This window comes from Colletotrichum gloeosporioides (assembly GCF_011800055.1).
Source record: "Colletotrichum gloeosporioides strain Lc1 chromosome Unknown consensus_7, whole genome shotgun sequence".
NCBI lineage: Eukaryota > Fungi > Ascomycota > Sordariomycetes > Glomerellales > Glomerellaceae > Colletotrichum > Colletotrichum gloeosporioides.
The window spans coordinates 47126-61142 of NW_025544652.1; the positions used below are offsets into that span (position 1 = coordinate 47126).

The window sequence follows — 14017 nt, forward strand, 5'->3', positions numbered from 1 at the left end:
CAGGCGATGGCCAAGCTTGCAGCTGCAGACGCAGGACGGACGGCGAGATGGGCGTAAGCCTGTCCAGGCCCGAGGTCGATCAAAGATCTGGGGAATGAAAGGATAAACACTAGGCTGCGTCCGTCGGCGGAGGCGGCGATGGTGGTATCCGTTTGGGCTGGAAGGGGGTGTTGGCGGTGGTGGGCGCGTGCTTGACTTGAGAGCAGGTACTAAAGCAGGTAATTAAGTGACCTTTGGTGAAAGACACAGAATTTGGCAGGAGCCAGTCGAGGTTCTCCCTGGCTGATAAGAGAGATTCGGGGCAGGATATCTATCTCGCGAGGATTGTCGCACACTGTCTCGTATTAGGCGGGTTGTTCCTGAGATAAGTGCCCAGGGAGTTGGCCGTTGGCAGCTGCAGAAGCTGTAGAATGATGGAGGGGCGTTGGGTAAATGAGATGATGCGCCTGTAAGGTGTGTAGATAGAGGCACACACGTATGCAAGGCGTGTGTAGCTGAGGTAGGTGTAAGGTCGTAGATAAGTGCTCAGTGTGAGAGTATGTGCGTGTGTGCGTGTGAGAGCGAGAGAAAGACCAACGTTGGCTGAAGTGAGTGAGGTGCGTGTGAGAGGTGTGCCTGTCCCCTGTCGGTCTCAGTCAAGTGAGCAACGTGCTGTAAGTCGACTTGCCCAGTCAGGCCAGTTTTGTCAGGGTGATGCGGGTGTGCGTGCTTCTTGGACTTGCTGTCGTCGTCGGGTTATCCACCGATAATCTGCATCGGAGGGCTCACGGCGCAAGGTCTTGTCCAAACCGTCCAACCGGGGGGAAAACTGGTTGACCGTGCCCCTGTCTGCGAGAGGAGCGTTACTGGCCGGATTGCCTCGTGGCCTGGTCGTTTGGGATGAGTCGCTGGGCTAGACACGGCCGAGCGAGGTGGGAGTTCGGCGTGGAGATCCGAAGCGAAGCTGGCTGATTTCGGAGAGAGAGAGAGAGAGGAACTAGTAGCAGCAGCAGCAGCAGCAGCAGCAGCAGCAGCAGCAGCAGCAGCAGCAGCAGCAGCAGCGGTGTATGGGTTGATGGCTGCGTCCCGGATGGAGGTCGGTCTGTCTGTCGCTTGTTGTTTGCTACGTAGGGCGCAGCGTACAGACGACAATGGGGAAGGAGAAGAGAGATCCACGGTGGGTAACGGCCGGATCAGATGATGATTTCGTTGAGAGGGGGTCTTGGGTCGTGTTGTACGTCGCGCTGGCCTTCTTGTTGTGTCGTTGGGCGGCTCTGTTGCCTGCAGATGGCAAGGGAGTTTCTGCAGAGTGCGAAGAGATATGGGGCCGGCTTATGTGAAGTCGAACCTTATGAGGTGAGACGATCGGAGGAGAACGTCCACTCTGACGAAAGTCGGACGGTTTAGAATAGGACTGGGCCGGCAGGAAAAAGAAAGCGATCCAACTCGTTCTAGGTAAAGCACCTGGGGGGGGGGGGGGGGGGGGGNGGGGGGGGGGGGGGGGGGGGGGGGGGGGGGGGGGGGGGGGCGAAGACCAGATGACCTCAGTTGAGGAGAGTATCAAAGCTTTTGATACCGGTCCTAGTCAGTCCGTGTGTTGATTTGACCAACTGGAAACGGACAAGGGTTTATGTTGCTGTCTGGACCGTGCAGTGGTAGGTTGCTGGTTGAACGACGGACAGTTACAAGAACCAGATGGCAACCTGTAAGTAAGGTAGATGCGGTGTGTGGTCAAAGGAGGAAAGGTGCAGAGTGAGGTGCAAAAAAGGATGGAAGTGAGAGAGACGGGGAAAATAAGAGGGGACTGATGAGGGTGGAAAAAGTGCAGTGTGGATGAAGAGATGGGATTTGCTAGCTTGGGAAGCAAAGGCAAATGCAAACGCAACTGGCAGGTTCCAGGCTCCCTGAGATAGGAAGGACGATGGGACAAACAAGACGAGACTCGAGACCACAGTTTAGGATTTACTGGGCAGAATTGGTGCAACAGCAGAGAGGCAGAAACGAAAGTTTATTCGACTTGCGTAGGCACAGCAGCAGTTCGAGTTGTCATGGATTTGTATTTTAATTATTAGAATCTGGGAGTGGTGGCCAGGTACCTTACACACACAAGTCAAAAACAGGGCACGCCAGACGCGGCGGTTCTTGCATGGAGAGTTGCCCTTTGGCGTTTGGGAGGGTTTTCTGTTAATAATTGAATCTTCGCCGGCGGCCACGGGCACTCGTACACGAACCCACGAGCCCACGAGGGTTGAACAGCTCATTTGCAAGCTCGAGCACGTTGCGTTTTTCCCGCCGTCTTTGATGCAAGCGCAGCAACTGGGGCCCCATCGAGCGGAAACACCAGCCATCAACCCATCCATGAGGGGCCGCAACCCGGAAGCGTGCCCGTGTTGCAGCAGCTTGCTGGCTGGCTGGCTGGGCCGGGCCTGGGCTGTTATTGCTGACTAGGCCAAGGATGACGGGGACGGGGACGGGAGGACATGGATATGAGCATGGCAACATGAGGGATGGAGACTCGTCAGAGAGGTATGTAGCACGGGGATGGAGTCATACGGTACATGGCTAATGAGAGTGACTTTTTGAGAGTGGGAGTGAGCATGATTGATGTGATGTGGTGGGAGAATCGAGTAAGAGGAGCAGGATGATGTGGTGGTGGAGGGGATACCAGAGACATGAGTGGTGCAATCAACGGATACCTCAACCGACACGCAGTCGGGGAGGGAGCACGTGTACCCGGAATAATACAGCGTGCAGTTCAAGAGAGTAGGTAAGGTATTCTGTAATTAGAGGGCCTGCCTTACTCGGGCAGTCCAGTTTCCTGCACGCAACCGTAAGGTAAGGTACCGATGGCCGTACCGTCCGTACGGTGTATCTACCTCACACTTCCAGGTTAGTACCTTAGGTACGGAAACCTCAGGGCTCCCGACCGTCGGGGATCGAAGACATGCTCACTGAATCGGCCTTTTACCGGGACGTCCCCAGGCCCGCCATCCACTGTAGTTTTCTCTCGACTGTTCCCGCCAGCTCCAAGGTTGGGCTTATTATGTAAGAGCTTGTCTCCTGTTGGCTGGGACTTTCTCTTACCCAGTTACTCTTACCTACAGCTAAACGTTGTTTTGCTGCTTGGAGGACTTTTCACCGTGTGCTATTGCCATTTGTCCCCATTCTTTGTGCATTGCTGCTGCTTCAGAAAAATTTTCCTTATCTTTGCTGAAATTTTTTTTTTTGTCCCTCTCTCTCTTCCCCATGTCCCCTTCCGCCTCGACGCAAGTAGACTGCAGTTTACCCCCCCGTACCTTACCCTTCCCTTCCAAGGCCGGCCTGCTTGTGGCTCACCCCGTGCTACTTTTGCAACCAATGCCAACCTTGCAAGACCACCAGACCGTCGGCTACCTTGCCTGAAAAAAGGTACAGTATCCTGCGGACCTGGTGGGTGCCGCATGTCTTGTACCCGTCCGATCGAGATACCTGCTCGGGTACATGAGGAGCATCTGGCAGTGATCAGTCTACCTCCACAGCACGCGACGGACGACGTCTTACGCCATCTTACACACGCCGCAACCGCAAATTGACTCAGTCCTCCGATTCTTCACCGACGAGATGACCGCCGGCTGGCCAGATACACGAATCCTGACGGCGGGTGCTCGAGCGGCGTTGCCATCACATCAGACCGAGACATCCGCTTGTCGCCTGTGCCTCTCTGCGCAATTTCACGGCAAGTCGTCACCCGGCCCAGGGCACTGACGATGATCCCGATAAGACACGACGGATGCACCTTGATAACCTCCCGTCCGCCTATCCCACCAGTGCACCTCCCGCAAAGGGCACAGGGCATGGCACGGGTCGTTTTATTTAAGCACTATCGCTCCGGTCAACCCCCGGCGCAAATCAGGGTCTCCACACCTTGCCAATTGGCTCGCCGCCGTCGACGTCGAACGGTGATCGGAGTCCATCCCGATGCCACAAATTACAATCCTCCGAGGCGTGTGCAAACTTTTTCTGGCAACAAGAGTCTCCACACTCCGAAACGTGATGTACAGAAATCTGCGCGGCCCACGTTGAATGTTGGCCTACACAACTCTGCCTCCCACCATACGCGCAAGGCACCGCGGCACCTCTCCACGCAGCGGACGATGGCACCCTACGGAGCCGTCTCCGTATATGCATTGCGCGGTTTCACCATCTACGACCTCATTGTGCACAAGTCCTGAGGTCACCGCTCAAGGGAATGCCTCCACGACGGGGTTCTTCTCGCGGCAAGGTACACTACATAGATGCGGGTAGTATATGAAAGTCACGGGCGTGGGCCCATTCGTTCAGTCGCAGCACCGGTGGTCCCAGGTGTACACGGCCGGCCCCACTCCCGGCTCTCAGGCGAAAGACGTGGAAGCACCGAAATATCGCAATCCTGGCCTGCGATGGGGAAATTCAGCTCAAAGTCGGATATGTCCAACCCGCACTCTCTCACGATGCAGCGGATGCGAACCCCAGGCTCTAGCCTCATCTTCTGCAGGTCTCAGATTAGCCTCTGGCTCAACGACTAGTGTCGCCCTCGCACCGGCAGCAGCGTCTGTTTCTTCCAGGTATTACCCAGCACCAAACCGCGCGCCGCCGTCTATTTTGTGTCCCAGGCCCTTCATGCACGTCGGCTACAGAAGGATCAAATTCCTGGCCTACGGGCTACATGGAGGCGCACCAGACGCCAGGCCGATTCGTCCCAGCTGCCTCACGTCAATCGTGCCATTGGATACTCGAACGCCATCATTGCCGGCCAAGATGCTGCTGAAGGGTGCGCAGCATGCACTACATCGGAAATGGACGGAAACCAACAACACCTGCATCTGAGCGAGACATGCGTTGACATCGACGGGAGACTCTGCCGTTCACTGTCAACGACGTCTTGGATATCTGGAGACGTCAACGACTTGGTTTGCAGAGACACTGCATTGAAGTTGAGCAGTTTGCAAACCTAGAAGAGGGCCCAGACAAAGCCGCAACATTCAAATGCATCTCAGCGGGGCATCCACATCGCGGAGGATGAGGCAAGGCGGAACCTGCGGCGGTGCCGCCGCTGCTGAAAGTCCAGACGTGCAGCTGCTGCGACCGTTCTTCCACACACACACACACACACACACACACACACGTCCATCACCAGCGATCCGGCCCGCCGCCTTGGGACGACAGACAATTACCCGCCCATTTCAATCCCCTAAAGTGCTCCTAGGCAGATCCCGAGGGGCGAGACATGGCGAAATGAAGGCTGGCGGACAAAGATAAGCACATCTCAAACCCGGCTAATGGGAAACTGCCCAGCTCTGTAATTGGATTGACAAACAGAGACAGAAACAAGAAGCTCGGGCGACGACGCGCCAATGGCAGGTCAAACCATCGCGCAATGCCGACCTTGCTAGCACCGCATTCTTTCCATTACGTACAAATGGACCCAGCTAAACGTCCAAAACGCCGTGCATGCCGTCATCCACCAGGCCGACTGGCCTTCCGTCTGCTCATATGTCAACGTTTCCCCCTCACCGTCGAAGCGGGCATCTCCGCGGAGGTGTATGCCACACGCCCAAAACGAGGTCACCACGAGATACTGCGCCGCAAGGTTTGTGATGCCAAGCTGCAGTTGTGTCGTTGAACACAGGATGGAATGATCCATACGCAACACACCATTTGTGACCATGACTTTTCTTCCGCTCAGCAGCCAGCCTCATTCTGGGAATGGGAGGGCCACCAGCTCCAGCATATTGCTGCTCCGGATGCTGGTCTAATGCAAACAGGGCCCGCTTCGCTGCCGTCAATTTGCGGATTTTGCGGGGAAGATGGCCCATGCCTTGTAGGGCACCGTCGTACGGATGCGCCAGCTTTTGCATGTCGGAACGACGCTTCCCCTACACCACGGCTATGGAGACGACGCCGACGAGACGCAGGTTGCGTGCAATGGAACAGAAACACCGGGAAACCACCATGGCCGCCCGACCGACCTCGTGCTCATCGTCTGCGGTTCCGTTAGGCTCGCCGCGCCCCTTCGCCGCCGGCCGCATCGCAAGGGTGGGCCACCGGGCTTTTACGTCACAGTTTCGATCCTGTCTCGCTCGTTGGGAAAGACCCCTCGTCACGGAAGCAAGCGCAGGGTCCGATTCCCCGGAGGACGGCCGCCGCCCTCGCACGCCATCGGTCCAGCCAGCTTTTGGTTTTGGGGGGCTTTTGGGGGGGGCAAAAGCCAAGAGAACCCAAAGAGCAAGAAATCCGGGGTCACGGCGTCTATTGCTATCAAGAGCCCCTACCTGGGAGTCAACTTTCGAGTCACCTGAGCAGACTCATTTTGGTATCCCTGCCGCTGGTCTGGTGGTCAAGCTCTTTCCCCCACGGGCCCATCTTCGCTGTGGGCACCGATATTGCGTGTTGAGGGATTCAAAAGGTCCCCAGCGTGTGCTTCTCCACCCGGCCAAGCTGTTGTTCTCGCCAGGCCCGGAGGACAGAAGCAGCTCGCGGAGCCGCAGCCCCATGTACCTGTCCCGGCCAGGCTCCTGTTTGCTCGAGAAGGTGTGCGTACATGCAGACGAAACGCGCGTAGGTGCTAGGTTCAGCTCCATCAGCTGCCGAGCCCGCCCTGGCAGCGGCATATGGTGCGTGGCCGTGAAAATATGCAAACCCTTGTAGCTCATTGTAGAAAACGGCATAGGACGTTCCTCTGACCCCTCAACCTTGTTGTCCCATGTTCGGGTCCCAAGCCCCGGCAGCCGAGAAGTCAAAGTCGTTGGGGAGCGGTCCTCGGTCGAACCACGGCGTCGACTGGGCCGCGTCGAAGTCGCCGATGGGATCGTTGTTGGTTTGGCCCATGATGTTGTCAAAGTAGCGCTGTTCCGAGTTAGGCAGCTGTCTCCCGGCGAACACTTGCCCTTGCTGGATGAAGACTTACCCAGTCCATTTCGTTGCCAACCTCAATCCATCCACGGTCGAGCGCAGCAGAGTCGCTCGATCCCAAGCCCGGGCTGACAAAGCTCAGGGGCTGGAAGTGATTGGTCACCTGGTTCGTGACGCTTGAAGGAAACGATGCCGCGTCTATTACAAGAAGTTAGCCATTTTATAGAGGACACTCTACGTGTGAAGAAGTCAAAAATGTCCTTACCGCTGAGTGAAAGATTCGTGAGGAGCTGCGCGTCGCGGCTGGACAGTGTCCCCGATGTCCCGGTCCCCTCGCTCCACTGCACCGAAGCCGTCTGCCGCACGCCGTCCTCCTTCGGCGGCGAACTGGGCGGCGAGCCTAGCTTGCCCAACATCGTCTCCAACACGTCCGCCGTCTTCTTGATCTCGGGCACGTCCGCGGCGATGCTCACCCAGACAGAGTAGGACCGCTGCAGGAGATGCAGGAGGTGCTCCTTCGTAGGCCTGGGATTCATCCTGTCCATCCACTCGGGCAGAAACTCGCCGCCCTGCTGCCAGAACTGCTCGTGCCCGACGGCGAGGTACAGAATGATGGCCGCGAGCAGGAAGTCGTGCACGGCCAGCGAGGAGACGAACCACCCGTTCTGGGCGAGCATGTTGCCCGGCTGGCAGGCGTGCCAGATGGTGTTCTGGAACTCGAGCAGCGTCGTGGCGCCCTCGAGGCACTGCCAGCGCGAGTAGTCGTGCTCCCTCTTGGGCACCGGCTCGAGGAGGAAGCGGCGGTGCAGGACGCACCTGCTCTTGTTGTACAGCGACGCCAGGCCGAAGCGCTGGATGACTTGCATCGCGGGCGTGGTGACGCACTGCTCGAGAGGCTTGACCATCATGAACTGCGGCACGGCGCGCCAGGTGTCGTTGAGCAGGCCGTCGAGGCGCATGACCTCGGCGTAGGGCGGCGGGGCGAGCAGGTGCGCCTGGCGCGCGACCTGGCCGAAGACGCGCATCAGGGAGGACTTGGTGATGGGGTACGTCATCTCGGTGTAGTCGGTCAGGGGCCGCGGCGGGGGCAGCTCGGGGGTGTGCTCGTCAAAGTCCTCGTCGACGAGGTTGCGGGGGAGGTCGACGTCGCAGTCGATGCCGTTGAGCATGCTGGGCAGGCCCATGTGGAAGGAGACGAGGAGGTCCATCTGGACGGCCATGTTCCACATGCGGCGGCGCATCTCGCCCTCGAAGGCGGAGATGTTTGTCAGCTTGGAGGGCTCGCGGTGCAGGCCCATCTTGAGGAGGAGGCGGAGGCAGACGGAGGAGAGGAGGTAGCAGTTCATCTGGGCGGCGCGGGAGATGATGAACTCGGCCTCGACGTAGAGAATGAAGGGCGGGATCGTGCCGATGGAGGGCTGGGTGTACTTGCCCCAGACGAGGCACCACGCGGCGGCGGCGCGGAAGAGCTTGAAGCGGTCCATGGGCGGGAGCGGGGAGTCGGAGGTGAGCTCGTGCGGGGCGAGGAAGGTCGAGTAGAAGACGCCGAGGGACATGATCATGAAGAGGAGGGCCAGCCAGTTGATTGAGATTGCGGAGGGGTTCTTCCAGAAGGTGGCGTACTAGGAGACGGTTAGCATCATCATGGGTTTTGGAGGTCTGATGACGAACCTGTTTGACAAACGTTGGCCTGTGGACGATGTCTGCTCTGTGTTAGCGATGTTATACAGGATACCCTTTGCTAGAGAGTTGCTCACGCTGTGATGGGCTTTGAGAGGAAAAGTATCTCATGACGAGACGGTCGACAATCTTCTTCTCAGGGATGAGCCTCATCAGGTCTTCCCGGTTACGAGGCATGTTCCTCGAAAAGAGCAACACATCCGGCGACTCGAGCTCATCGGTCTGATCAGGGCTATCACCGCTCCAATCTTCATTCACTTCAGGCTCCTCAAAGTAGTTCTTCATGTCCTCGATCTGGGTCCCGTCTGTTAGTCTCTCAGGCCTCGCGATCAAGAGCAGCGGGCAACTTACATCGTCAAGAATCGCCGCAAAGTGCGTAGCCCCGACATACGTCGTCGAGCTCTCCCCCTGAACGAACTGGCCACCGGGCTGCGCGACGCCCTCCTCCCTGGCCATCGTCGGCGTGGCACCCTGCGGAAGCGAAGCACCGTCATCCATCATCGTCCGCACCATGCCCTCCAGCCGTTTAAGCCGGGCCGCCATGCCCTTGGTGGGCTTCTGCTTCTGGGGCTTCGGCGCGTAGATGCACCCCTCCGGACGGGACTTCTTGAGGCACTGCCCGCAGGGTTCGGAGCGGTCACATTTCAGCTTGGACGTGCGGCATGGGCCGCATGAGAGGAGCACGCGGGAACGCTTCGTGGGAGCGCCGCTGCCGTTGCCGTTGCCGTTGCCGTTGCCGTTGGCGGTTTGGGGGTCTGCGCCGCCGTCACTGTTGCTGCCCCCGTGCGGACTCGTCTCAGGCTCCATATTGTGCATCTTATTCTTTTGGGGTGGTTGGGGGGTTAAAGGGGGGAATCTTCGGAGTTCAAGTCCGTGACGAAGGTTCCGGGCCGGGTCTGTGTGGTTGAACGTTGGCCGGATCCGGAATGTGTGTGGATGTTGACGGGCCGGAGGTCACGTAAAAGTGCAGGATTGGACTGCTCGACTGTGTCTGGACAGGGCCCAGATATCTGCAGGATAGAAGGATATGATATCAGTATCTTTTGTTTCTCTGGAAGGATCACATCCCTCCATTACTAGGCAACGATTTTGGCGCCGCCATCCGTCGTCATTCACGGAGATACCCGGTTGTTAACGCCGAATATCTGAAATTGCATCCGCCATAGTCGCGATGTACAATTTTAGGAGGCCAAACTCCATGACCATGTTATGCGTACTACAGATGTGATGGAACCCAGGTCGAAAAACATCACGACCAGCCAGACTTTCTTATAATCCCATTAAACCAACACAAATGACCCAACACAGATTCGCTTTTGTTGTTGTATGCGTTTCCCCAGCGTTTCCCCAGCCTTTCCCTTTAGCATCATTTTACTCCGGAGCACCAGGCAGTCTCTCGATCAGGTACTTTCCGCGGGCGCACTTCATGACTGTTGGATCTGTTAGCGTGCGTCCGCCTGAGGGACTGGAGCCGCGGGGCCACTCACTCGGGACTCCAGGAATCTTGCGTATACGCTGCTGCAAGCCACGATCGTTGGTTGCGACAATGTAGATTTTGTCTTTTTGAACACGGCTGATCAAGCAGTCGTCACCATAGGTTCCCTTGTGATCGCACTTGGCTCTCTGCCACCTCTCGTCGCGGGCGATACGCAGAGGGATGCGGAACTTGGGTCCCAGCTTCTCCAACTCCGCCTACAACCTGTTAGCATCCCGTAGATGAGCCTGAAGGTTCAGAGAGTATCACGTACCATGACACAGTCTGTAACAATCGGGTGGCACGTCGCTAAAAAGGATCAGCCCCTTGTCTTCCTATCCCCGGATCTGGTTCCTCCCCAACTCACCATATAAGCAGTCCATCATCGTCTCTAAGAGTGGCAATTTCATAGAAACGGTCCTTGAGAAGAACGACGTATCTACGAGTATGCTGAAGGGCGGGACTAGGGCCTCATTGTGCTGGAAGAAAAAATGAGACGGGACTTGTGGGATCTCGCGGACGAGCTCGCCGTCGACTCCTCTTCGCTCGCGCTTGGCCTTCTCGACGGCCTCCTCCGCCTTCTTCAGGTTCTCCTTGCGTCTGGCATCGTTCTTTCCGATCACTCGCTTGACCTGACGGGTTGGAAAAGACAGTCAGCATCGTGGAGTCCAGGGTGGAAAAGACGGCCAGCATCGTGAAGTTGAAGAGCCAAAAAGTTTCTTATCGATAAGATGGGTTTCCCCGGTCCAAGAGCTGCATGAGAAGTAGATGAGAAGGGGGCATACCTCGGCGAACTTCCTCGTCTTCTTCTGAACACCCATTGTGTACTGCGCTCGTTGGGCGGCGAATGCGACAGCTGTGTGTGTGGTGTTGATATGGAAATGTTGATTTTCACAAGGCTGAGCGAGGCTATCGGTGCAGCAAGTGCTCTATGGGTGTGGCGGGGCGGACCAGTTGGAGAAAAAAGTTTTCGGTGTACAATCTTATCTCTCGGTGTACGATAGAGGAATCCAGGTGAAAGGTGAAGGAAGGTCTGTGCGTTCGGAGGTCCCAAGGGTCACGCTGGCGCATTTTTGCAATATTGGCGGGGCCTGATCCCTGCCGGTGACAACCACCAAATCGAGGAGGCTGGTTACAGAGCACCAGCGCCAGTCGATCTCAGCTCTTCATTGTCCGAGTGCTTCATTCTGCTTCTTGCAGATCGACTTGAAGTGGACTCTTAGGCATATTCCGTCTTAGGACATTTGGAGAGACACAGAGACCTTGACAGAGCTGAAGCCCCTCCAGCTCACGTCTTCAGCACTCGACCGAGGAGTGGACCGCAGTGGTGGGAATGAGGGGACAATGAGACTCTCAGGGACTGGTGGACGAATGACAGGGGCCTCCGGGGCGCCTTAGCGTTGCAATTGACCGCCCCGAAAAAGAAAGCGATCACTCATTTTCCGATGGGCGTCAGACTGTCGGGCGCGTGGTGCCTTGCAGCAAGATTGCAGTGCGTGTCCCGTGTGGTTTGCGGCTTGCCTTGACTTATGCATAGCAGCAGCAGTTATGACCATTGACCTAAGAAATGGTTGACTGTGACTGTCCAGGCACGGGATAGAGAGACATGGCGACGCGACGAAACGATAGGGGACTTTGTGTGGGGTGCCGGGCCATCATTCGCATTCCAGGCAGTGGTTTCGCCATCTCGTCACATCATTTGACGATCCAATGCCAATGGCCCGGTTTTGGCGAGGACCACCTCCAGTCACCAGTGTCATCACTCGCCGTTGGCCGTTGGGTGGGCTTCTGCCAGGAACAGTGTGCGCTTACCCCGGACGAGGGTTCGTGTTGGGCGATGGAGTATGGATATTCGTGCGGAATGCAGCCACTGTAGCGCATGCTGAGGGCCGTTTATTAGTGGGATCCGCGCTTGATTGGCGATACGAGTGTCGTCCGGGACTTCCATGGGACGGTGCATCGATCAGCAGCGCACTGTCTCGCTTCCCCAGAAACCCAGGCCATGCAGCCAGAGGCCATGCCTCGCATAAGTCCCTGCACTGTGCATGCAGGTCTCTGTCCAAGAAATTGGCCCAAGACCACAAGAATAAACAGAACAGCCCGCGGGACACGACAGCACGTCAGAGCCTTCATTGCAGCAAGATGCGCCACACCACCTCTGAGTCTGGAAAAAGACCGCCCTGGGCAGTCGGTCCGCGCCATAACACGAACCTGCTTGCCAGCTGCTGTGCCTGTGCCTTGACCCGTGGTTTGCCAGTGGCCTGTGTGTGCTGTGCGTGCTGTGCGTGCTTGGTGCCGTTCCTCTAGTTCCTCTGGTTCGTTCCTCTGCATCCAGGGAAAGACCCTTCCTCCTTTTTTCCCCAGGCTGCTTCCCTGTTGCCCGACCCGCTGCTACTTACCCTCTCCCTCCCCTTCACGCACCCTCATCCCTCCCTCTCGTCTCCTGCTCCCTCATCCCTCTCCTCACAGTCCAGCTTCCGAAAGCCGCCCACACAGCCAGCCTTTCAGCCGGCCAAAGCAATGGTCTAGCCCAGGACAGACCTCTTTTCATTCTTTCCCATCCCATGCTGTTCCGCAATTCCCACGATACCTTCGTTCGACTTGTCTGCAATCCCCGGTACATAGTGCGCACCATCTAGTCGACCGAAATTCCACCAAGCCAAACCGCGCCATCCGACCCAATCACGACGACGACGACAGCGCCTTCTATTTTCAAAAGCTGAGCAACAAACACAGCCACACACACCAGCACTCCTTGATCGACCGACACCTCGCAAACGCAGCCCTCCGTAAACGACCGTCGTTCATCATCTGCCTCGCTGTATCCATCTCGCATCTTTCCTGCATTTCATCACAAACGCCAAACTTTAGGATCCGGCCATCATGGGTCCCTCGCGAGTCTCGCTGAAGCGCACGCTTCTCCTGTCCACATTTGCAGCCGTCTCGCTTTTCTCCGCGACAGGTCTGGCTCAGGATACCACTACGGGCGGAAACGCAGCGACAACGACGCAAGCTGCAGCAACAACAGCAACCACAGAAGCGAGCAAAACCTCAAACGCCGCCGCGGTCATCACCAACACCGGCACTATCGAGACGACTGCTGAGAGCTTTTCTGCCCCTAGAATCACCGGCACTGCGACGTCGGCATCAGGAGATGACGCGACAGATTTCCCATCCCTCACCAACCAACCCCTCACCACGACTTACCCTCCTCCGACTGTCCCACCTACGAACAATGCCCCGTTCATGCACCGTTCGAGCGCCCCTCAGGGAACAGTCTTCATCGCCGTTGGTGCCATCCTGGGTGCTTTCGGTCTCGGTATCCTCATCTGGCGCGGCATTGTCGCTTGCCTCTTGCACCGCTCCGTCGCTCGTGCTGCCAACGCTCAACATATCGCGAACGACAAGGCCAGCTTCCCCGCTCCTCCCGCGCAGTTCTATAAGTACACGGATCAAGAGTCTACGCCGTCTTTGAATGCGAACGGGCGCGGCGTGCGTAGAACGCAGCGCGGCCCCATTCCCTCTGCCACCCCTAGCCAGTCCAACCTCTTCTTCTCGCCCACGGCAGCTGGCGGCGGAAACAACCGTGACAGCGTCCGCGTCCGCGATTCAACCTTCCTCCCCTCTGGCTTCTACGCTGCTGGCACATCTTCGCCCGGCCACGCTCACAGCCAATCAATAAGCTTGACGAACTTGCGCCCTGACTCCCGCGGTGGATATGGAAACACTTCTCGCAACACGATGAGAGAATCTACACCTCCTGAGTCTCCTTCTTTCGCCGCGAGACGAGACTTCAGCACCAGCTCCGTCAACTTGGCCGCAGCTCCCGGCAACGGCCAACGAGCACCCAGCGCATACCTCGAGGACCTGCTGGACGAGAACCCCAATGCTTTCCCGCCCAGCGCGCATCGGAACAACAACAACAGCGGTCGGCTGTTTTGAGCGGTTGATTTCTTATGTCGAGGCATCGAGGAGCAATTCTCATTGCGTCATATGAAAATGGCGATATTCACA

General features: G+C 57.3%; 3 protein-coding genes across 3 annotated transcripts; 1 reads left to right on the forward strand and 2 right to left on the reverse strand.

Moving 5' to 3' along the window:
• Nucleotides 1–6684: 6684 nt before the first annotated feature.
• GCG54_00001446 (Pyrrolocin cluster transcription factor fsdR) lies at nucleotides 6685–9345 on the reverse strand (the record flags this gene model as incomplete). Its single annotated transcript, XM_045401562.1, has 6 exons — nucleotides 6685–6843; nucleotides 6905–7047; nucleotides 7115–8471; nucleotides 8521–8552; nucleotides 8607–8823; nucleotides 8881–9345. 6 exons carry the CDS (start codon nucleotides 9343–9345, stop codon nucleotides 6685–6687), a joined length of 2373 nt encoding a protein of 790 aa, XP_045270291.1.
• Nucleotides 9346–9900: 555 nt separating this feature from the next.
• Nucleotides 9901–10824, reverse strand: GCG54_00001447 (rRNA-processing protein FCF1-like; the record flags this gene model as incomplete). The annotated part of the gene is made up of 4 exons (XM_045401563.1): nucleotides 9901–10221; nucleotides 10278–10288; nucleotides 10371–10635; nucleotides 10789–10824. 4 exons carry the CDS (start codon nucleotides 10822–10824, stop codon nucleotides 9901–9903), a joined length of 633 nt encoding a protein of 210 aa, XP_045270292.1.
• A 2062-nt stretch (nucleotides 10825–12886) lies between these two features.
• Nucleotides 12887–13945, forward strand: GCG54_00001448 (uncharacterized protein; the record flags this gene model as incomplete). The annotated part of the gene is made up of 1 exon (XM_045401564.1): nucleotides 12887–13945. One exon carries the CDS (start codon nucleotides 12887–12889, stop codon nucleotides 13943–13945), a length of 1059 nt encoding a protein of 352 aa, XP_045270293.1.
• Between the last annotated feature and the right edge of the window lie 72 nt (nucleotides 13946–14017).